The sequence below is a fragment of the Amborella trichopoda genome, chromosome 2, assembly GCF_054954075.1.
Source record: "Amborella trichopoda isolate Santa Cruz 75 chromosome 2, AtrichopodaSantaCruz75HAP2 v2.0, whole genome shotgun sequence".
Lineage (NCBI taxonomy): Eukaryota > Viridiplantae > Streptophyta > Magnoliopsida > Amborellales > Amborellaceae > Amborella > Amborella trichopoda.
Genome location: NC_142337.1, coordinates 4,168,782 through 4,192,183, shown reverse-complemented (window position 1 = coordinate 4,192,183; position 23,402 = coordinate 4,168,782). Strand labels below are relative to the sequence as shown.

The 23,402-nt window shown below is 37.5% G+C and overlaps 2 protein-coding genes across 14 annotated transcripts; one reads left to right on the top strand and one right to left on the bottom strand.

Annotated features, from left to right (window-relative positions):
- The first annotated feature begins 391 nt into the window (after positions 1–391).
- LOC18443022 (RNA-binding (RRM/RBD/RNP motifs) family protein) lies at positions 392–1,725 on the top strand. Its single transcript, XM_011628273.3, has one exon. It carries the CDS (start codon positions 631–633, stop codon positions 1,003–1,005), a length of 375 nt encoding a protein of 124 aa, XP_011626575.1. The 5' UTR covers positions 392–630; the 3' UTR covers positions 1,006–1,725.
- A 5,394-nt stretch (positions 1,726–7,119) lies between these two features.
- LOC18443021 (GTP-binding protein-like protein) lies at positions 7,120–23,045 on the bottom strand. Of its 13 annotated transcripts, none has more exons than XM_088857488.1 (12): positions 22,800–23,045; positions 22,251–22,323; positions 20,097–20,367; positions 18,457–18,510; positions 17,808–17,918; positions 10,739–10,801; positions 10,147–10,401; positions 9,761–9,907; positions 9,462–9,489; positions 9,261–9,331; positions 7,954–8,013; positions 7,120–7,508 (listed from the first exon to the last, which is right to left on the bottom strand). In XM_088857488.1, the coding sequence occupies exons 3-12, from the start codon at positions 20,106–20,108 to the stop codon at positions 7,440–7,442; spliced, it is 870 nt and encodes a 289-aa protein (XP_088713614.1). In that variant the 5' UTR covers positions 20,109–20,367; positions 22,251–22,323; positions 22,800–23,045; the 3' UTR covers positions 7,120–7,439. The 13 variants fall into 13 exon arrangements, 11 of the variants coding, with proteins under 11 accessions (XP_088713614.1, XP_088713620.1, XP_088713615.1 ...); XM_088857494.1 differs by having other exon boundaries at positions 20,179–20,367; XM_088857489.1 differs by having other exon boundaries at positions 20,097–20,240.
- Positions 23,046–23,402: the final 357 nt, after the last annotated feature.

Sequence of the window (23,402 nt, the reverse complement as noted above, 5' to 3'; positions counted from 1 at the left end):
TTTGAAGATATTTAGACATCAAAACAACCTCTTTCAGTGAAATTTTTGAGGTAGGCTCTAATTTGATTATTTCGAACTTTGGTTTTATATAAACTTTTCCCTAATTTATATATTTTCTAGTTTATATATATTATCTCTTTATATAGAAAACCACATTCAATATTTCTACCTATTTTTATGTACATAAATTCTTGGTGCTACTGCTTAAAAAGAAAAAAATTTATAAAAAAAAAACTATTTATTTTTATATGAAAAGAGTATAATTAGTTATGTCCATCAAATTTTAAATGAGTGATTATAAAAATGTCATTAATGAGACCTCTTATTCAAAATAATGTCGAATCCCTTGAACACTAAAATTATTTATGGGGTCCTTGTAACATGGGTAGACGCTCTGATATGATAGCATGGAATGCCGCTAAAAAAAGTAGCAAGGAAATTCTCAGATTGCCTTCCCAGCGCAGCGCGCATCACATCTAGAGAGAGAAAGAAGCGTGACAGTTCCTTGAGAGAGAGAACAGTGGCGGAAGAGAAGCATCGGAGAAGAGAGCTCACAGAAGCAGGAGCTAGGAGTAGAGAGAGAAAGAGATTATAAGGAAAAGGAGGAAGAGCTTGTAGAGAGAGAGAGAGATGGCAACCATCAGCTTGAGGAAGGGCAACACACGGCTTCCCCCAGAGGTGAACAGGGTCTTGTACGTGAGGAACCTCCCCTTCAACATATCGAGCGAGGAGATGTATGATATCTTTGGCAAATATGGGGCGATCAGGCAGATCAGGATCGGAACCAGTAAGGATACGAGGGGGACGGCGTTCGTGGTTTATGAGGACATCTACGATGCGAAGACGGCTGTTGATCACCTCTCTGGTTTCAATGTGGCGAACAGGTATCTCATAGTTCTCTATTATCAGCAGGCAAAGATGAGCAAGAAGGTGGATCAGAAGAAGAAGGAGGATGACCTTGCCAAGATGCAGGAGAAATATGGAGTCTCTGCTAAAGATAAGTAGAATTTGGAATTGTAATTGGACTCTTCCCTCTATTTAGCGCTCTCTATTTCTAGGGTTTTTGGGAACCCTCGAGTTTTGGGGTTTCTGTTTTTTAGGGTTTTGTTTCTAGGGTCTTTCTGAAGTTCAATGTGTTTTAGTGGATTGCTCACTCTCAATCTCTGCCTGACTCTGTCTCTGAAAAGCATGGAATGTTTCTTCTAGTGATGTACAGTTTTGTGTCCCCGTTTCTCTCAGTATCTATCTCTATCTCTGTTGTGTTTTTGAATTGAGGTGATGTTTTAATGGTTTTCTTGGTGTCTGTTTCTTTTTAGGGGTTTGTGGGGTCTATCAGAGGTTGTTAATGGTTTCTCTGTTTGTAGGAATTTTCTGGATACTGGGGTAATTAGGGCATAATTTGACTATTGGCTACCATTTTTGGCTTCATTGCGATTGGTACGGTTTCTAGGGTTTTCCTGGCTTCTTATGTAATCATCTACTGGCTTCATGAAAGATTTTGATGTACTGGATCATGGTTGATTGATAAGCAATGTATGGAGGTACAAATGGTATAGTGCATTACTCAGTATAAAAAAATGATATTCTCTGAAGTATAATGGGGTTGTAAGTGCTATTTGTGTTTTTACCAAGTGTTAGTTGGACTATTTCTGTTATGGATGTAATGAGGCATGTATGTGTTTCAATATATTCAACAAATAAAATGAGTTAGCTTTATTGCCTTTATAACCTTTTTGATGAAGAAATTATCTTCCTAGTTTTTCTTTGCATTTTGTTCTGTAAATGTTGGGTTCTGTATAATATTGGATTCTCTAGATCTCTTGTGGTAGCTATCTGGTTCGGATTTGGAATTTTAGTTGTTTACTTCCGTTTATTTCACTGCTGGTAATATGTATCTTTATATGATATTTAGCTTTAAAGGAATTTAGCAATCAAACCTTATATTCAGAAATCCCGAAGCCATTGGAAGCAAACGTTTTTGAGTTCTTGGTTCATGGATTTTAGAAAGCTGGTTTTAGTTGAAAAAATTCAGGGTCAAGGATCAAGAGAAGTTTCTGAAGGTGAAGACGAACAGAATAAGGGGAAGTATTTTAGTTTGAAGTTTAGGAGCCCAAGGTTCTCAAACAATCTAGTTTTACAGTTTTGGCTCTTATATTTACTGTCAAAGGGTTTCATGTCTTTGGTTTAAATTAGCTTGAAATGGACAAGGTGGTTTGTGTTTTAGGAGAAAGGATCAAAGTTTTTGGGGCAGAAGGTGAGGACACAAGTACAGGCTCTTGGTTGACTGATTATGGATCATTGGGCCTCAATTAGATGATAGATGGCTCAGATCTATATGTAACGTATAAAGCACTGCATGGTTTGGGAACCATGTGGCACTCAAGAAATGCCTTCGGAGGTTAATTTTTAGGTTCAGATGAAAAATATAAGGAAAATCGGATCTTGAACTACGTATCATTTAAAAATCACTGTGGTTTGGGTGATTTTAATGTTTCACACCAAAAACTTATATGTTGAACCAAAATTTGAATATAAAACTTTAGAAAGACAATAGTGACCTATACTCGCTCTCTAAAAACTCCTTCTCTCTTTGAAACCTTCTCTGTAATGTGGCCTCTCTCTCCACTTTTTTCTAAAATCCCTCCTCTCCATGACCTGCCAATCTCTTTCTAAATGAACTTTTCTCTCTCACTCGCTCTATCTGTAGGTCCGGCTTTAAATAGAGCTTGGGTTGAATGTGAATGACATTGGAAATTAGGGCCAAACTGAGACTTCAATTCATGGTGCTCTCGGTTCATATTATTATTGTTGTTATTGCCGCTCCTGTTGAGTTCAGAATCGATGCTTAACACTAAATTTTGATGATTCCTCAAGGTAAGCTTTGCTCGCTATTTTTGTGGGTTTTGGGAGATGAATCTCTGTTTCTTTGCTTTCTCCTAGCTTCACCATTATTGTTGGCTTTGAGGACAATGAAATGTATTTTAGTAAAGGAACCAGGGTGAGGGCTGCAAACACAAAGGACAGAAAACTATAAATGTAACCCTCTAAAAGAAGGCCTTTGTATTCCGCCTTCTTCTCTCTGTCTCTCTCTTCTACCCCTTGTGTATCTCTGCCATTCGCCTGTGGTTAGCTTCTCCCTCTCTCTCTACCCCTTTGTATCTCTGCTATCCGCCTGTGGATAGCCTCTCTCTCTCCCTCCCCTTGTACTATTTTATTAATATAATAGTTAGCATTTTAAAAAAAAAATTAATGTCCTTATTATTCTCTAAATGACTTTTATCTCCATTGAAAAAGCCATACAAAAAGAGTGCAGAGGTACTTAAATCTCCCTGTACCACACCAAAGCTCCGACATGCCTTTGTCAAAACAGTCATCCATGATTCTTTACACAATGAGGAAACCCCATAAGCATCCTTGTAATTAAAATCCAGGTTTGGTTTCCAAGACCAACAACTTGCAATTTCTTTGACTTTTTTTTTCAGTAGGTGGTGTGTTTCAAACATGATTGTTGTTTCAAATATGAAAGGAAATATTTGGTCTTAGGTTAAATAATATGTTTTTACTAATAGAGCAGAATTGCAGTCTAGGATTCATGTAGGCAACCCCAATTAGTTGGGGAAAGGCCCTGACGATGATGATGAATTTTGTGCTTAAAGGGGGAAGGGTTTAGTAACAGAGCAAAGTTTCAGGAGGTTTTCTTTAAACCAGTTTGTCGAACACCAGTTGTTTGGTAAATTTTCTGAGAGAAACCTTTCAATTTGGACATGATGATTGCTGGATATATTGTTTTGGTGCTTGCCTATATAAATTCAGCCACTTTTTAATTGTAGTACTTAGAGCAGACTTTGTGATAGTTAATAATACATTTATTATATGAGTACTTTTTGTGTACAATAGAATGATTTACATGTGTACAATAGAATGATTTACATATATTGCATACAACATGTATGTGTTTAATGACTGTTTTCTGATTGGTTCTTCTTGTTCACTTTGTGTTTGAGGTGGAAATGTTTATCAATGTGGCACAGTTTTATGAGATTTTCTTTGAATTTGTGCACCACAAAGTAGTTGTTTCTTGTTAGAGAAATGTCTTAATTAGGCCCAGCATGGTTACTTGGTATATTTGTGTTGGTGACTTTGTAAAAAGTTAGGATGCAATTAGTGCACAGATTTAAATAATCACAAAAACATTGATTAAATTTAATACAATAGAAAATCCAGATATGAACAAATATGCCTCTTTCTCTGTCATTGCTCAATTGAATGTTCATTTCTTCTCTTCTATAACCAAGCTCCAAACTTCTGCTTAAGTTTCACTGAAACTTTTTCTCCAGTATATATCTTTTCTGTTTTTGCCTTATGTCAGCTTGCCTTAGATGAAACTCTCTTTCCTTTCACTCTCTCTCCCCAATTGCCTCTCCAAATAATTGCTTAGAAAACAATTAGACTTTCCTTAGAGGTACACAACAATTGAGTGTTAGTTTTTAGCTCACTTGAATTTTTATTGTGGTCAAAACTATTATTGACTTTGCCTGCAACGAAGGAAACATGGGCCAGCATAGATCTTTATAGTGTAACCCTCTATGCATTTAATCTGTATAACCTTTCTTAGAAAGTAATTAGAATTTTCTCAGAGGTACACTGGTCGAGTGTTAGTTTTAGTTTTTTGAATTGTAATTCGAGTTAAAACTATTTCTGACTTTGCCTTAATATACATTCTCAATACCACTAGCTTCAAGTTTTTTGAGGTAAGTACTGTCTTTACTTGGAAGCTAAAGAGAGAGAGAGAGAGAGAGAGAGAGAGAGAGAGAGAGAGAGAGAGAGAGAGAGAGAGAGAGAGAGAGAGAGAGATGAATATGCTTTATTAGTACTTATTGCTTGAAGAGCTATGAGAGATAAATATTTGTATTTTGTTAATTATTGCTTGAAGCGTTGTTTTGGATGACACATTTTAGTTGTTGATGTTTAATTTTATCAGTTCATTAATGGAAATATGAGGGAAATTATATATTGACTGTTGGGTATCTAAGAGAATGAATATTTGATTGTTCAATTTGTGGGAAATCAGTATTCCATTGTTGGGTATATGTGAGGAAATGAAATTTTCATTGCTGAGTATTCCGGAGAATGACTTTTTCGTTGTTTTGTACATGAGAGAATGAATGTTTCCATCTTTGGGCTATTGAACAGCAGCTTCATCATCTTCTTCTTCATAGTTTGGAAGGAATTTGTTTCTTCCTTAGTGTTTTGGTTGATGGGAAATGTTTACTTCTAATATTGCTACGAAGTGTGCATTTTTCACACTAGCCCCACTAACCTACGATGTTTACAGTGATGAACGGAAATTCTTCGTTACAGGGATTGCCTTAAATGAGTTCATGGATGTTCACCTTCTTGATTCCTAGTGAAGCATCCATTACTAAGGCTCAAATGTTGCTCATCCATACTAGGTGCATGCTCATCAGAGAGCTTAAAAATCTCATTTTCATGTCAAAATTATAAGAGGATCAATATTTTTTGTTTTTTATTTTAAGCAATTTGTATTGATGCGATTTTGTGAAATGTTAGATTGATCAATTTAATTTGTGATGATAGCTTTTGGTTTTTTTTTTTTTTTTGTCCGGGTGTTCGCTTTGAATAATTAATGATGTGAATTTCATCTTCCATAATATGACTAGATGTTGGTGTTATCTAAACTAATGTTGGTTTGTATAGGATGGAGTTTATAAAATTTTTCATATTTGGTAGCGTTGTCAAAAGAGTCTTAGATGGTTATGAATCAGTATTGAAGGTTAGGTATGGTTTGGAATAATTGTAGGCTTTATTATTATTTTTGTATTGATTGAAGGGACTGGAAATGACGTTGCCACAAAACGAGAATTTTAGAGGGATGTTTTAAAATCTAAAGGTTTTTAAATTAATTAGACTAAAACTAAGACAAAACGTATGGAATGTAAGTTTAGTAATAAAGAGTAGAGACAATGAAATAGTTAAAATTGGCGGTAAAAAAATACCAAAATAAGTGCACTTTTAACAACTTGGATCGATACAAAACCCTCTTGCATCAAAATGGCATCTTTTGACATAATTTTGAGATGTGGTTACTAAAATTGTAAAGGTCGACACCTTGTACAAATCTCACCCATTTTCACCCATTTCTGTAATTCATATAATTAACTTAGTCCTTAATATGAAATTAGCATGATTTGTCCTAAAATTTTTGAATGAGATTTACAAAAACCAATTCATCAGGCTCCTTCAAGCATCCATAACTTTGGCAATTTTAGAGCTATTCTTAGTTTATTTCTTTATTTATTGTTATTATTTTTTTAAAAAAATATAAATTATTTATCTTTGATACAAAATAGTTACAATTAATCTCGACAATTAGATGTGAAATTAGAAAGCTGCTTTTATTTCATTTACCAAGCTTAAAATTCAAAAAAAAAAATTTAAACTTGTGCTACACCCAAACTCTTAGATTTCACATCAAATTGTAGTTGGTTGTAAATGATTGTGACTTCTTTCTACCAAAAGTAAATAATCTCATTCTATACAATCCCATAGAGAAAATATACAAAGAGACTATTTATTTTTGGATATGGTTTATATAAGATTGCAACCTTAAACAATCCAATTAAGGACTGTCTCCAAATTTTGTTGTAACATAACTTTTGTATGATTTTTTTTTTAAGATTATCTGAAAATCTTTTTTATATCTGATTATAAATTTTTAAACCATAAAAATAGTTAAAAATCAAGTAAACCTATAAACATATGAAAAATATTGAAAATAGACAGTCTAGGTCTAGATAATGTGCTGCAATATAGTGTGATGCAATATGCATTATTTTTAGGCTTTTTTTTTTTTTTTTTAAATATTCATACATATGAAATATAGGGTCTTTCAACATTAAAACAACTTTTTCCAATCAATTTTTCAATGAATTTTTGAAGTACATTTTTCATTCTACATTTTAAGAACCTCATATAAACTTTTTCCTTTCCTTTTTGGTATAAAGAAGTCACTTTATCCATCGTATTAGTCGATTGCAAGTGCATTATCGACCGGGTTTAAAATTCAAAGAAAATTTATGCAAAATTCGTCAAGTTATCTAATTTGAAATCGTATGGCTAGAGATATAAATGACCTTGTAACAAAGGTAACGTGTCTCACAGTATACAGTCCCATTCCAAATATATCCTTAATTTTGAAGTTTATACTAAATGTTGCAGGAAAAAAAAAGAGAAAAAAAAGAAGAATTAACGTATGAAATTACTTTAGTTCCTTTTTTTTTTTCTTCTTCCTACAATGTAAAAAATACGTTTAATCTCACCCAACAAAAATTTATATGCTACAAAAATATCGGCTCCATAACACCTTGCACCAGTCTCGTGTATGAGAGCGAGCGGGGTAAAAAATCTTTCTACATTTTTCAGACGTTAAATCTGAAAAGCATCACATCTCCCTCTTGCACCACATAATCTTTACCTTCTGATCTCAACTGCATGATCAAACCAGGCATTCAATACTGGTGTTTAAATAACAGGAATCGGGTCCGCACTCAGATCCAAGTTGGCTTGCCGATTCCGAAGCCAACTTGCATATTCCAGCCGGGTTTGCCAGAAAATAAAAAAAAAAGTATGATGAAATAAATCAAATAGCCTGCGACTGGGGAGACAACCTGGGAGTTACCAGAGTCCCTACAGTGAACCAATTCACTATAGAGAACAACCCAGTCTGGGGTTTCGGACAAACCAGGTGATTCCCTAGTCGGTCGGACGCATCTGCCTGCCAATGGGAACCACCTAAGTCCAGGCCCCCGACTTTTCAATCACTGCTCCACGAAGTGGACATAGGTGAATTTTCATGCATGCATGGATTCGTCAGCATCTACTTCTTGAGAAAAAGTGTGCATGCACATGTGTGTGGGGAAAGAGGGTACTTACGAGTCCCTTTTCCCTTACAGCCGCCAATGACCCCGCTACAACAAAATCATCATATGCCACCTGATTAAATTGTGGAAAGCGATCAAAGAATACCAAATTCATAAGAATTAGATTACAAAAAAAGCAGAGAAGCAACCAAATAACCCAAAATGTATGGCACCAAAGGTAGATTACGACTAATCATAAAAAATGGGGCCGGCAACAAGAGGGGCCAAGACTAGCCCAAGCCCAGCTGGGTATCCTTCGAGCCCCACTAGGGATTGGACCAAAGGGGCCCTAGCCCAAAGCCTATTAAAGATTAAATTTTTTCAATACATCCAAAAAAGCAAAAAAATATTTCATCACATGCTAGTATATAAAATAAGAAAAATATCTCTTTATCTCCTATTTTTAACTTCCATATCTCATGAAACTCAAAAATTGAAAATATTACTTGTTAGCAAAAGGCTCTATCTTTTCTATCTTACAACCCCCTGAACCTTTTTGACCATAAATTTTTTATCCAAACAAACACTAAAATGATACACCATTCAAACTCCATCTCTCTCTCTCTTCGCTTCTCGATGAGTTTACCAGCCAAAGGGTTTAGCTTGAGCTCGAATACGAACACACCTTATGTGTGAGAAAGATGGAGTTTGAGTTTTGAGAGAGACGATGATGTGAGAGAGAGAGAGATGGAGTTTTGAGAGAGATAGAGTTTTAGTGAGAGATGGAGCTTTGAGAGAGAGAGAGATAGAGTCATTTCATAAATTGTTGAGATCAATAATACACGTCAAAAGGGTTTAAGAGGTTGGAAGATAGAAAAATGGACTTCTTTTGCTTACAAGTAATATTTTCAATTTTTGGGTCAAATGAGATATAGAAGTTAAAAATAGAGAATAATAGGATATTTTCCCTATAAAATAAAAGTCAAATACATTATTTTTAATTGATCTAGATCACGGCTAATTCGCTAGAGCAACTATAAAGGCAATCTAAGTGATATGAATTCCACCCATATTCTCAAAATTGGGAGGGATTGATACAAGTACACAATGCGTGTGAGCCCACACACACAAGAGGGTGGGGCGGCAGTTGGGCACGCACCCATATTCTTAAAATCGGTAGGAATTGATAGAAGTACGCAAGGCAGAGAGAGAGAGAGAGAGAGAGGAGGGGGGGGGGAACAGTGGGGGGAACTGTGAGAGAGAGAGAGGAGGGGGGGGACCGTGGGGGGAACGGTGAGAGAGAGAGAGAGAGGAGGGGGGGGAACCGTGGGGGGTGCTTGGGCAGTAATAGCAATTAATGGAAGATCCAAGGATTCTTACAGTCTCAGCTCGAATGAAGCCCTTCTCAAAATCAGAATGAATGACACCAGCTGCTTGTGGAGCAGTCATTCCTAGAAAAGATGAAGAGTGAGAAAGAATGAAATTTGAGGAAACAGAGAAATCTTTTCCTGGAGCTTGACTAGCTTTGTGAATTTCAGAAGAACAAAAACTTCAAAAGGCAAAAATCAAAACAAAGCCAACCTGCAAGTATTGTCCATGCTTTTGTTTCCTGAAACAAACAACAGAAATAAAGTATTCATTGTCACAGGAAATCAGAATAAAAAATTGATCGTGAATATGATCACTGGAGATTAATTGGAATTCAAGTTGGGGAAAGTTGACCATAATAGAATGGTTTATGAAAAATCATACACTTGGGTCACCATTGTCAAAAGAAATTGTGATCCATTGTGAAGTGGCATTCCATCATTTCATGGTCCATTGGATAATAGTACTGCATACACTGCACTCACAGGATACATAAAAAAGTCACGTTTTACCTTCTCTCCTGATGTGAAGTATGTCCGCAAACCCAAAAGGTCATATGTTGCTCTTATAAGGTTCCCAAGGCCACTTTCCTCAACCCCTAGAGATTTTAAGTATTCGTACCGCTCTTCTAATGGAAGTTCAGAAAGCTCGGATTCCACCTGTGATTAGAGGCAAAAATTTGATATCAAGGAATGATATTCACATAATTAGTGAATTATTCACAAGCAGTCCATGTACACATAAAATCGTTCAACAAGTACATTGTTCATAGGCTATTAAAATAGGAACCAGAGAACCTGTAAATGAGGAAACTTCATGAATGCATGTAGGAAGCCACACAAGAAGCTCTCCCTCTCTCTCTCTCTCTCATTTGGAAGAAATGGCTCCTAAATCATACCTGAGCAGAGATTGCCACAACCCCAGAGAGGTACTGAGAAGCAAGGTCTTTCACTTCTCTGACATGGGGAATGCTCTCAGGGTCACCTATATCAGATTCAGCTACATTAGCTATGTAAATGACAGGCTTCATGGTGAGCAAACAAAGATGTTTTATGGCTTCCTTTTCATAGTCAGATAGAACAACTGATCGTGCTGGTTTTCCTTCCATTAGTGATTGCTGAATTTTTTCTAGAGCTGATCTCTCTGCATCTTCCTGTGGTTTAATGAATACTAAAAAGTTATACTAAGAAGGGGGACTGTATATACTAGAACCCATAGTCCATTCCAAACCATTGTTGCTGGAGAGAGAAGGGGAAGCCATCAGAGCAGGACAGGACCCCAATGATGGGTTCAACTCTCTCCCCATGACCTTCAATCATTTCATTGAATGATGATGATCCAATGAAAATGTTTTTCCATGGTTGATAATATTATATTTTCCTTTAAGAAGATGAATCATCGGGAAACTGAAAGTGAAAATTCAGAAGAAACTTAATAATGCGAACAAATACAAAATCTAAGAGCTCAGATTATAGGAATGAACACGTGACCTTCACTTTTGATGGCGAATCTTTTCCCTTGCTCTTTTTAAGCTTTTCGATTCGTTTTTCAATCTGCAGCTCTTGTAAAAGAGAGAAACTATTAATGATTACTGGTGTGGCACATCTCAACACTAATGGCAAGAAGCATTACAATAAAATTTTTGTGGAAATATATCAAGGGCCTCAAAGAAGAAAGTGAAATAGTATGAAACATAAACTAGATCACTTGTCAGTTATTTTATGGGATCACCACCACTACTCCGCTAAATGTTGCTCCTTGCAAAGTGCACCCGCAACTCTGACTCAGTCCCACCCTTCAATTAACAAAAGATCTTCATACCCATCTTCTGTTCTATAGTATACTGATGCAAGGGATTATGGCATCACCCCAGTTTTCATCACGATAAAATATAGTTTTCCTTTCATTTACACAATGTCCTTTCCAGGTCCCCCCACATAGACCAAGTGTTCTTGCCACCTAGGCTACAAAGACCCACAACCCTCTGATTATCCCAAGAGTTCATGCCCCATCTTCTATTCAATACCCCCCCTTCACAAGCCTGAATGTTTGTTATTCTTAATTTCTCACTTTCTCAGCCCAGGTTGTTTTTTTCAATCCTAACATCAATGTTTTCTTTTCTTCACTTTTCTTTTTTTTTAAAGAAAAGTGAACCCACACTTATTAATAAAAGGAAAAACTTTATATAAGGGTGAGGCCCTCAACAATTAAATCAAGGCGAACCTCAAAAATTCACTAGACGAGGATGTTTCAATGCTAAAAAAACCCTCGATTTGATAATCTCAACCTCAAGATGCATGGACATGAGAAAAAATAGATTTTAAGTCTTGGAAATAGTGCATCGCGTAATGTATTATCTAGATTGTCAATTTTCAAGATTTTCATGTGTTCATAGATCCACTTGATCTACACCATTTTCAAATCTTTAAATTTTATAATTAGAGATGAAAATAATTTTTCAGGCCATCATAAAGACTTATGATACTGAAACAACATATTTTGGCACCATCTGAAGGTGCGCCTTACTTTGACTGTTTAGGGCCTCAGCCAATCCAGGTTGAAGAAGAAAGCTAAAGGCAAAGCTGCAACCCTAGAGGCACTCGAGAACTCTCTAACCTAGCGGTGATGAAGATTCTTTTGGAGAACATCCGGAGTTTGGGTCACCTGGAGAAGCAGAAACATGTCCGCCAATTCACCTCACAGTTTGCACCCTGTCTTCTTGGCTTGGTGGAAACTAAGCTCCCTACCCCTTCCCTCTCTCTAATTAGGTAAATCTGGGGCTTCAGACCATGTCAATGGGCTGCCCTTGAAGCTTTCGGTGCATCGGATAGAATCTGGGTCCTTTGGGACCCAACCATTCACTCACTCATGGCCATCCACATCGGCCAGTTTTCAGTCACTGTCACCCTATGTTGGAACTCTGATGCCCTGCTATGGAAGTGCACAGTGGTCTATGAACCAAACTCAGATAGCGAGAGATGTTTTCTGGAGAGAACTACAATCTGCAGCTTCTTTGGCCTCACCCACCTAGTGCTTAGGGGGTCACTTTAATGTAACAAGATGGTCTCATGAGCGAAATTCCCATGACAGAATCACCCACACCATGGTTCAATTTTCAGACTTCATCTCCCAGAACCACATCAATATCCCTTTGGAAGGGGCTGAATTTACATGGTCCAACCACTCATCTAGCCCCACCCTTTCTATACTCGATAGATTCTTAACTTCTCTCGACTGGGATAACCTCTTCCCCCGGAACCCAACCTTTTGTCCTTCCCAAACCTACCTCAAACCATCGGCCCATACTTCGTGACACCCAAGCTGTCCCTAAAGGGCCCAAACCATTTTGCTTTGAGATGGCTTGGTTCAAAGAGGTTAATTTCTCTTCCTTCGGCAGCTCACAATGGGAATCCTTCTCTACCTTAGTGCATGGGTGACTGGATTCAGATTGCAGAAGAAACTTCAACTCCTTAAGACCTTTTTCAAATCATGGAGCTCCCAACTACTGGGCAACTTTTGCATACAAAAGGATGCCTTCTGCAGTTTATACAGAATTGGGGCTCCACTGAAGAATCAAGATCCCTTTCCCCTGCCAAGGTGGAGTGTCGCTCAAAAGCTAAACATGAGTGTCTTATTCTCCTCAATAAAGAAGAGATCTACTGGTCTCAGCGAGCCCAGGCTAAATGGCTCAAGCTTGGTGCCTAAAACACTGCATATTTCCACAAAATTGCAAACTGTCACAGGCGGGAGAATTATGTCACACATCTCAAAGTGGGGGAACGCATCCTAGAACAACCACACATCATTGAGCAGGCTCTTGTCCAATACTTGTCCCAGCTTTTCTCCACTCCAACCTGCCCCAGACCTCAAATGGCGGACCTCTCTTTCTCATCCCTTACCCCTGAAATTGCAGCCTCTCTTGAATGACCCTTTTCTGAGGACGAGGTCCTAGGGGTAATTAGGGACCTCAGCTCTGATCGAGCTCCCAGACCTGACGGAGTTCCTATTGCCCTTATCAAATCCTTTTGAGACATCTTAAAGCCTTTTTCGAAGAATTCCACTCCCGGACCATCATCCATAAGGTTTTGAATGCTATGTTCATAGCATTCATTCCCAAAATTGAGAGAGCTAAAAAAATTAAAGATTTCAGGTCCATAAGCCTAATTAACAGCTCCGACAAGATCCTTTCCAAAGTCCTGACAACTCAGCTCAAGTCGGTCCTCGGATGGGTCATCTCCCCAACCCAAGGGGCTTTCATGATGGACTGCCAGATCCAGGATGGGGCCTTGATAGGTCATGAATGTATCCATTCTCGTTTCATCTCCAAAACTCCTAATCTGGTTATCAAACTAGACTGAGAGAAAGCTTATGATCATGTTGACTGGAGATCCTTGATGAAACTTCGAAGCCGTCTGGCGAAAATGGATCCAAGGGTGCATCTCCAAACCCCAGTTCTCGGTACTGAATAATGGCACTCCTAAGGGATAGTTTCAGGCTTTGCGAGGGCTCCGCCAAGGTGACCCCCCTGTCACCTTTCCTCGTGATAGAGGCTGGGGTATTCAGTGCGTCCATCTTTCGAATGTACCGTGTGGATCTTCTCACAAGCTTTCACACTAGTAGGTCCGGCCCCTCCATTTCCCACTTCCAATATGCTGACGAAACTCTTCTATTTTGCAATGCCACCCAAGAAGAAGTTGATTGCCTACTCCTTTTCCTCCAATGTTTTGAGATGGCAACGAATTTTAGAGTTAACTTGGAGAAAACAAAGACGATTGGATTTGCATAGATAATTCCTTTGTCCAAATCCTAGCCGGGCGTTGGGGGTGTGTTGCTGGAGAACTCCCTTCCACTTACCTGAGTCTTCCTCTTTGCCTTGGCCTGCCAAGACTCCATCACTGGAGCCCTGTTGACAAATTTGAAAGGCGGCTGGCTGCTTGGAAAGGGAGGTTCTTATCCTCAGCTGGAAGAGAGACTCTCATAAAGGCTATCCTCTCCAATATCCCTTTATTCTTCATGTCCCTCTTCCATATGCCAGCAGTAGTCATTGCTAGGCTGGAAAAGCTCATGAGAGACTTCATTTGGTTGGGTGAAGGAGGCCATAAATTCCATCGCATCTCCTGCGCTATGGTGTGTGTACCTAAAGCTCAAGGAGGTCTTAGAATTCGCAACATCAGATCGAACAATATTGCTTTGATGGGTAAAATGGTGGTGGCGTTATGCCACTCAACCCAAGCATATTTGGAAAGAGGTGATAAAGAGAAAATATTGTCGAGAAGATCACGCTTGGCTTCCCTCGTGTAGGACGGGGGCCAACATCTCGGGCTTCTGGCGGTCCCTCCTCCACTGTCGCCAACGTTTCCTCAATCAGGTGCACTATCGTCCCAGGAGTGGAAATAGGGTTATGTTTTGGTTTGACATGTGGGTTGGCTCTACCCCACTCAAGGACCAGTTTCCATCCCTCTTCCTCATTCCTCGTAACCCCCTTTCGATGGTGGCTGACAACTTTACAAGCCCACATACCACTAGAACTTGGAACCCAAATTTTAGGAGACCTCTTGCTGACCATGAGCTCATAGAATTCTTGGAACTCTCGGCCCTGTTACATTCGGTGTTCCTTCTCCCTTCTGGGAACGACAAGATCATTTGGTCCCCCACCCCTTCTGGAGACTTCTCAATGGCCTCCTTCCATCATAGCATATCCTCGCAACCCACCCATGCATTGGAACCTCCTTCCATTGCGGCTAAGGCTTGGTGCTCTTTCATACCTCCCAAGATTCAATTCTTTAGTTAGATTGCCCTTCATGAAAGGGCTCTTACACTTGACCAACTACAGTGTAAATGTACACCCCTGTCTAACAAATGTGTTATGTGTTTAAGGGCCGAAGAGACAAATCAACATCTCTTCATTCACTATTGTAAACATGCCATTTTTTTTAAAATGGAAAATTTCATGATTTTCCTACCACAACCCTCAGAACCATATTATTCCATAAGATCCATGGGCCATAAAACACCGTAAACCATGGTGCTCATCCTGTGATCCCGCATCCTAGCAAATCTAGTAGTTTTTAGTAATTATCCATTCTACACCTTTTTCAGTTTATAAAAAAACATTCACGTGCCTCTTTTAATGTTAGATGTGTAAGCCAGGGAAATCTGAGAGATAGAGAGAGCCCAGGAAAATCTAAGAGAGCCCAAAGAGAAAAACCTTGAGAGATAGAGAGAGCCCAGAGAAAAAAACCTTAAGCCACTAAACCCTAGTCTGCAACTTTAGATCCAAGATAACCATTCAACCAAGCCAAGGCTTGGTCAACATTGAAGAGAGACACGGAGGATTCACAAAGGAAATTACAGTCATAGTCTTGAAACGGATGAGGTCTCAAAGCCTCGGGTTTGCCAGGCCGACTGGCCCGATTAGGTATGTTTTTATCCCTTCTCTAGTTCTTTATTTCATTTTTTATTAGATCTAGGTCTATTTCATCAATTTTACTTTAATATTTTGTGCTTGTGATCAACGTTGACTCTGTTACTAATCTGAGAGCAGATATGCTCATTTCTGAGCAGATCTGACCTTAGATCATAATTTGAATTGTCCCCACTCTCTATTATTGTTAAAAACAAGTTTGTGGTTTGGATCCGAAGGATCTTCCTCTGAAGATCTCTCCGATCTGCATCATGACCCCAAATTGTTCACGATGCAAATCAGAATGATCTTTGAATGAAGATCGACCAGATCCGAACCACAAACTTGTTTTTAAAAGTGATAGAGTGTGGGGACAATTCGATTTATGATTTAAGGTCAGATCTACTCAGAAATGAGCATATCTGCTCTCATATCAGTGACAGAGCTAGCGTTGATCACAAGCATGAAATTTTGAAGTAGAATCGATGAAATAGACCTAGATCTAATAAGAAATGAACTAAAGAACTAGAGAAGGGATAGAAACATACCTAGCCGGGCCAGTTAGCTCGGCAAACCCGAGGCTTCGAGGCCTTGCCCGCATCAGGACCGCAGCTGTAATTTTTGCCGTCAATCCTCTATGTCTCTCTTCAATGTTGTCCAAGCCTTGATTTGGTTGAATGGTTATCTTGGATATAAAGTTTGAAAGTTGCAGGGTAGGGTTTAATGGCCTAAGGTTTCTCTATGGGCACTCTTTATCTCTCAAGGTTTTTTTCTCTGGGCTCTCTCTACCTCTCAGATTTCCCCGGACTCTCTCTATCACTCAGATCTCATATTTCCTTTGCATACATGTCTAACCCTAAAAGAAGCAAGTAAGTGTTTTTTTATAGACTGAAAAGGGTGTAGAATAGATAATTACTAAAAACCACTAGATTTGCCAGGATATTGGATCACAGGATGGGGACCATGGATTATGGTGTTCTATGGTTCAAAGATCTTATAGAATAGTATGGTCCTAAGGGTTGTCTAAGGTAGAAAAATCATAAAATTTGTTAGTTTTAAAATGGTGTCTACAACTATGAAGTTGCATCAGCCATGTGGTTTGACCTGCTTCTCTTTAACTGGTTGTGGGCAACCCCTCGATCAATTCCTCATCTTTTCTGTACCTGCCTTCCCATTCCTTGGAGCAATTTAGGGAAGCTCCTTAGGAGGGCTTCCATTGCTGCCACCCTATGGACCATTTGGTAAGAAAGGAGTAGCAGGATTTTCAGAGGGGAGAAATCTCCTACCCCTATCCTCATCGAAAAAAGGTGGTCTCTTGTAACTTTCTAGGCCCTCAGCCATAAACTCTTCACAAATTACTCTTTTGCAGACCTCGACCATAATTGGGAGGCGATTTTGAACCTCAGGACCGTAAGGATATCACGTGCTTCACTGTGGAGGCCGCCTAATTATGGGGTAACCAAATTGAACTTTGATGGTTGCTCTCTTGGCAACCCGGAACCCTCCAGCATTGGTGGCATTTTTTGAAATTCTGAGGCCTTACTATTCTCTCTTTCTCCTTTCATATCGACATTACGGACTCCACTACTGCAAAGGCCGTCGCTTTGCTCAAGGGGCTCCGTAGATTTGATCCTAACTGGGATACATCTTTGATAGTCAAGGGTGACTACAAAAACACCATCACTTGGGCCTCTGGAGCTGCCTCATGCCCTTAAAGGCTAGACCACAATTTTGCAGAGATTTCACATATTTGTAGCAACATACAGGAGACACATTTATAAGGAAGCCAATGCTGCTGCCGACGCTTTAGCTAGGACAGGAGCTAGTCTCAACAACTCCTTGGGGAATGTAGGCTTTTTTTAAGCCTGCATCCCACATTTCGTCCTGGTATTTGGTGTAGAGCATTTTTTGGACCCCTAGGGATTTTTGTACAGAGCACCCATTAACTGAGTTAGCCTATTTTTTGTATCCACTCTCATTTGCTCTTTATAATTATTAATACCCAACTTATTCAAATAATAAAATGAGAGATTGTATACTATAGTCCAACAGACTACGGAAAAAATATTGCAGTCAATTACTTAGGTTCAATGCCATGCTAAATCAATTGTACCTAAGTGCCACACAAATGCCAAAACAGTTGGAAACTTGCATACCTGGTCAAGATCCGAAAATCCCAGTTCTAAGTTAATAACATCAATATCTGATCTTGGATCAACTTTCCCATTGACATGGACAATATCATTATCCTCAAAACAACGTACAACCTGAAAAATCCACAACAACATGCAAAAGATGATTCTGCAAGTAACGTGGAAAGAGAAAGAGAATACTGTTTTCCTTTTTTGTTTTTAAGCACAAGGAAAGAGGGGAAAAACTACTAGATGAACTATTAAGATTAAACTCGTAAGGTTTTTAGAAGTATCTACTTTAATTGGCCAAAACTTTCGCCAGTGTAGGACTATAGCAAAGATAAATATTAGAGTTGTGAATCACTTCTTTGTAAAAGAGAGTCGTAATATGCCATTGTAAAAAGATGACGGTGTGTATATCATATGCATTGCACCCTTCCTAGTAAAACAGTTCTCTTGTTTTATCTCATAAAGAAAAAGCCAGATCTTGGAAAATTCATCATCCACATAGGATTTTGACTTCTTTTTTTTAATGAAAATTGCTCTAATCTAAGATGACTTGTTGAGAATGGGCCAAGTCTAACTGAGACTCGAATCCAAGCATATTAAGAAGTGTAAAAGCAAATATAAACTTGTGTCAAGCACATGCAAATGAAAACTACATCCTCCATACCTGAAGGATTGAATCCACTTCACGAATGTGAGCAAGAAACTTATTTCCCAAACCCTGGGATGCCAAAAAGGAGGACGGAGAGGTAAGACAACACCCTCAGTTATATAAGCCAAAAAATGACAATGACAAGAAACTCAATTTGTCAAGTTCAGAGAAAACAAGCAGAAGCATAGCATCCAAAGGAGATTCAGTAAACAAGGATAATATCAGGTAATTATGTTCTTGCATATGAAATACACACTACAAGATTTTGAAACAAAAATCTTTTAGAATACGATTTGTCCCAGTGTATGCTACAAATAGAAAGTGTGAAACCAGAAAATGAAGGAAAAGGTAGTGAAGCGAGCACATATAATCAGAACAGAAAAGTATGCCCCAATAATTGTAACTTCAAGATAAATAACCAAAAGTCTAATAAATCCAATTATTTATACTCAGTGATCACTTCAAACTGTGTTTTAGAACTCGGCCATCAACCTGGCTCACCAAAATCCACAGCAAACTTGAAAATGGTAAAAAGAAAAGTTAAAAAAAAGGAAAAGCCTTAAAAATTAAAACAAATAAAATGATAAACCATAGAAATTTTAAATAAAAGATGAGAAATGTTTTTCAAAAAATTAAAAGAGAGAGAGAGAGAAAGAGAGAGAGAAACTGTTTAAAGATCATATTTTGTCAGAAAAATGAGAAAATATAAAAAAGAAAATATGAAAATATAGATTTGTAAAAGCATAAAAAAATAAGTATAGTCATTTACAATTGATTTGATAAAAAACTAAATCAGTTTCAAATGAACTTAATTATACCAATAATATTTATTTTAATTATGTACTCTCGAGTTTAGGAGGGATGAGAGCAACACAACCTGCCATGCCCATGTTAACGAGAGTCTGAGTCAACTCACTGGAGTTCTAAAACATTTCTTCAAAGTGAAGTCTATGTCCTAGAATGTGTCAATATCATCGTAAACTTTAATAAACTATGAGTGTGTGGAGTTCCACTAGGTGATGAAAATTCCCCTAAACTATTTATTTCTTCTTGGGGTGCACAACCCAAAAGTCCAAGGGTATGTAGGGTAACTTTACAGATTGAACAATTTTTCAGAATGAACTTTGGGTTTGATTCATTGAGCCCTCTTCACAGGTTAAATATAGCTTATATACAACAAGAATAAATTAAGAATGGGTGCTATAACCAAAATAACTTTTGCTGATGTGTTAGATCATATGTGAACTTAGACAAAAAAATACAAGCATATTAACATGTAAAAAATTACTACTTCCACTTTAAAGAAATAAAATGTGGGAAAGATACTAGAACTTAATGGAAAATGAAAAAACCCTAGTCCACTGGGTTGTCACAGTCAATTGAAATGACACATGGTGATGGAGAGAATGGGACCACAATTGGAACATGTGTTTTGGTGGGTCCCACTCCCTCTCTATCACCGTCCATTTGAATGGATGGTAATAAGCCATGGACTGTGATTTTTGCATGGCCCATTTGATTGCAGTTTATTGTATTGTTAACAAGTGAGGATAAGAAAGAATAGATAGAAGAAATGGAAATAGTGACAATCATTTGAAACAGAGACTGCAGCTTGTCACATTCACTACGAATAAAATCAACAATTTAAAAATCACCTCAACCTTCATGCCCAAAAATCAGTGAGAAAACTTCAATTTCATAGCACTACTTTGAGAGACGAGATGAATAGGTTGTCACCTCCCCTTGACTTGCTCCTTTTACAAGCCCGGCAATGTCAACAAACTCTATAGATGCTGGAACTGCACGTTGAGATTTACTGAGATTAGAAAGCACATTCAGACGAGGATCCGGAACTGCAACTATGCCCACATTAGGTTCTATTGTACAAAAAGGAAAATTGGCTGCCTGAGCTTTTCCATTTTCAACCTGCAAATATAACAAAAATTCAACCATAGATAAAGCAAATGTTGACTTCTCATGGAAAGCAAAGTAAAAAATCTGGCCAGACTCAAAGAAAACCAAAAATGGGTTCCATATTAGAAGTGAACAAAAATATCAGTCTTGACCATTACAAAATCACCAAACATAGATTCCAACAAAGGAAAAGTATGCTAACCATAGTCCAATAGGTTCATGACCATCTGATTAAATGATGGCCAATGATGGAAAACTGGAAAATATCGGTCAGTTCTGTCTCTATTCTGTTCATCACTTCAATGGATTGTCATCACCCCATCAACTTTCTTTTTCCACAAACATCAGATCATAGAATAGTGCCCTTACAATAAACTCTAGAATAGGTGCAACTTCAATAAATATGGGAAGAAGAAGCAACTTCATAAACAGGTTTACATGTTTGGGCTATGGTAGCTCAAAAACGTAATTCTTGCATTAAGCAAAATAAATAATAAAATATTCAAAAAGGCTAGATATTGGATATGTAGCCACCTGCATAGAATGTGGCTAATTAAATTGTGATCAGCAGTACTGATTTTATTGCATCACATACATATAGCTGCATAACTGAAACTTATCTAAACCAAAATCTCCAGAGACTTATTAGAAGCTGTAAGTAATTTTTTCTGTAACCAAGGTTTTATACAAAATCTTTATACCCCAGATCCCTTTACCTGCTCATAATTATTTACCATCTACCCTGGTACTATAGTATTTCTATCTGCTAGCTTTTCAAAGAAGTAACAGATCTTTCCTCCTTATTTCTCGTTTCAATATTCAAACTTTAAAGGTAAGAATTGGACAAACACGAGCATTTAGCCACTCATAACCAAAACAAGCAAGAAAAGAGTACTTGCTCGATATATAAGAATGGACTTTTTCTTTTTCATGGCAATAAAATTTACTGTTTTAAATCAAAAAGAGCAACACAAATATACAAAGTTGGGGGTGTAAAGGACATTGATCCAAAACATGTGGATATGCCAGAAATAAGAGAGGTCACTAAATTCATCCCCTCCCAATGGGTGCCACTGTGATCCTAAAACCAAACTAATGATATAACACTCAACAACAAGGTTTAAAAACTTGGCCTAGTCAACTTGGATCCGGCCAAGTTACTCAGACTTGGCAACCTGCCAATTAGAATTCCTGGGTACAAACTTGGAAACCTAAAAATATATATATTGATCATTTTTTTAAAATCATTGTATAATATTTATATGATAAATATGTGCATATATGGTTTTGATTTGTTTGATGATGAATTGTGAATTTTTTTATTATATGCTCTATTTTTCTATTTTCCAATTGTTTGGATTGTTCTGAAGTGTTCCAGCTATAAACTAATTAAGTATTTCCAGCCATAAACTTCTTTTTTTTAATCCAAATTCCATCTTCTACACAGGATTTTTCTGTCTTTTATAGGCATTTAATGCTGTTTATAATTTCTTTTCCTTTGTACTGATTTTATTTTTAGCATTTTCTTTGAATTTTTTTTTATTTTTGGGCTCGTACCACACTCAACGAGTCCACCTGGACTCACCTGAGTTACTTGGCTAGGGCATGGGCTGAGTCCAAGCCCGAGCCGAGTTTATAATTTGGTCAACAATATAAAATTAACAATAAACAGCACTACATTATCTATGCAAACACCTTATCACAAGCATTCCAACTGATAATGAAAACATCACTGGTTATTCAGGAAATGCATATCAACTTCATAGTTCATATAAAATAAGCACTGCATTAATCAGCAGTATCACTTGCAAGAAGATTAAATGAACATATTTACAAATCAAATAACTAAGCAACCAACAACCAAAATTCAGTAAACAATGACTAATAGTTCTTACCTAGATTACCCATATTCATTTGCACCAACAATGGATTTCTCACCAAATAACGCACCATGATAGAAGAACCAACCTTTAAAAATAAAAAGAAAAAAAATCTTGAGACCCCCTCAACATAGTTGATTTAAACTAAACTTACAGGGGAAAAGAAAATAAAAAGAAAGAAACTCTTTTGAAGTTCCAGATAAACTCCGGGCCCGTGGAGAGCAACTAACCAAGGACTAACAGTTCTTGCCCATTTTTATCCACATTTTTTAATTTTTACCTGCATAAATTCTTCCTAATAACTAACCATCCAGGAGTAAGATTCAAAAAAGAAAACCAATTAATCAATCGATTTAGACAGAGAGAGATAAACTCCTATTAAGAAAATTAGTGAGTACAAAACATCATGCTTTAACACATATAGAGAGAGAGAGAGAGAGAGACATTCATTAATCATCCAGTTGAAATATTACCAACTGGTTCGTAGCTCCTTAAGAAAAATCAAAAGCAAACGTATTCAAAGCACTAATGCATAAAATGGAACATGGGTATTCATCTACTAACCACTGCATTGAAAAGGGTAGATTTCCCTACATTAGGAAGACCAACAATCCCAGCTTTCAAGCTCATGCTTATCTTAGAACCAGAAGAGAAGTATCTCAACTTGGTAAACACCATAAAATGACCATATCCTGAAACTGAAAACCTAGGGAGAGAAAGAGTTCCCGTCAACGAAGCTCTGAGAGGAACTCTAAAGGCAGGGAAGAGATGGTTATATGCCATCTCTCTCTCCGCCCAATGGATGGATGCAGTGCGAATACAAGGTACTAGGTTTTTCACTATGGAAGATTTTATATAACGCTGAGGCCTTAAACAATCAAATTAAGGAGCACCTCAGTAGAAGACGTCGTTTTGATATTCAAATATCGATGATCTGGATTTCTAAAATGTATGGACACGAAAATAAAAAATTCAAGATAGACCTTAAATATTCAAAATTTCCGAGTGTTAATATATCTGCTGGATATGCACTATTTTTTAAGTTTTAAATTTTATAAAAAAAATTTGTTTCATGATTGCATTTCGATCCCCCAGGTATAAAACATATCTCTTACATGTGGATGCAAATAGGTAGTCTATCACAAAAAAAACAATTGAAACTAAAAG

What these genes read in the sequence shown, in the direction of transcription:
- LOC18443021 (XM_006853227.4), bottom strand. Translation starts at nt 23,018, where the DNA reads ATGGCATATAACCATCTCTTCCCTGCCTTTAGAGTTCCTCTCAGAGCT. An exon ending in AAGGAGCAAGTCAAGGGGAG is followed by an intron (nt 18,511 to 20,178) that starts GTGACAACCTAT and finishes TTGGCATCCCAG; the next exon opens with GGTTTGGGAAATAAGTTTCT. An exon ending in AAGTGGATTCAATCCTTCAG is followed by an intron (nt 17,919 to 18,456) that starts GTATGGAGGATG and finishes TGGATTTTTCAG; the next exon opens with GTTGTACGTTGTTTTGAGGA.
- LOC18443022 (XM_011628273.3), top strand. Translation starts at nt 631, where the DNA reads ATGGCAACCATCAGCTTGAGGAAGGGCAACACACGGCTTCCCCCAGAG.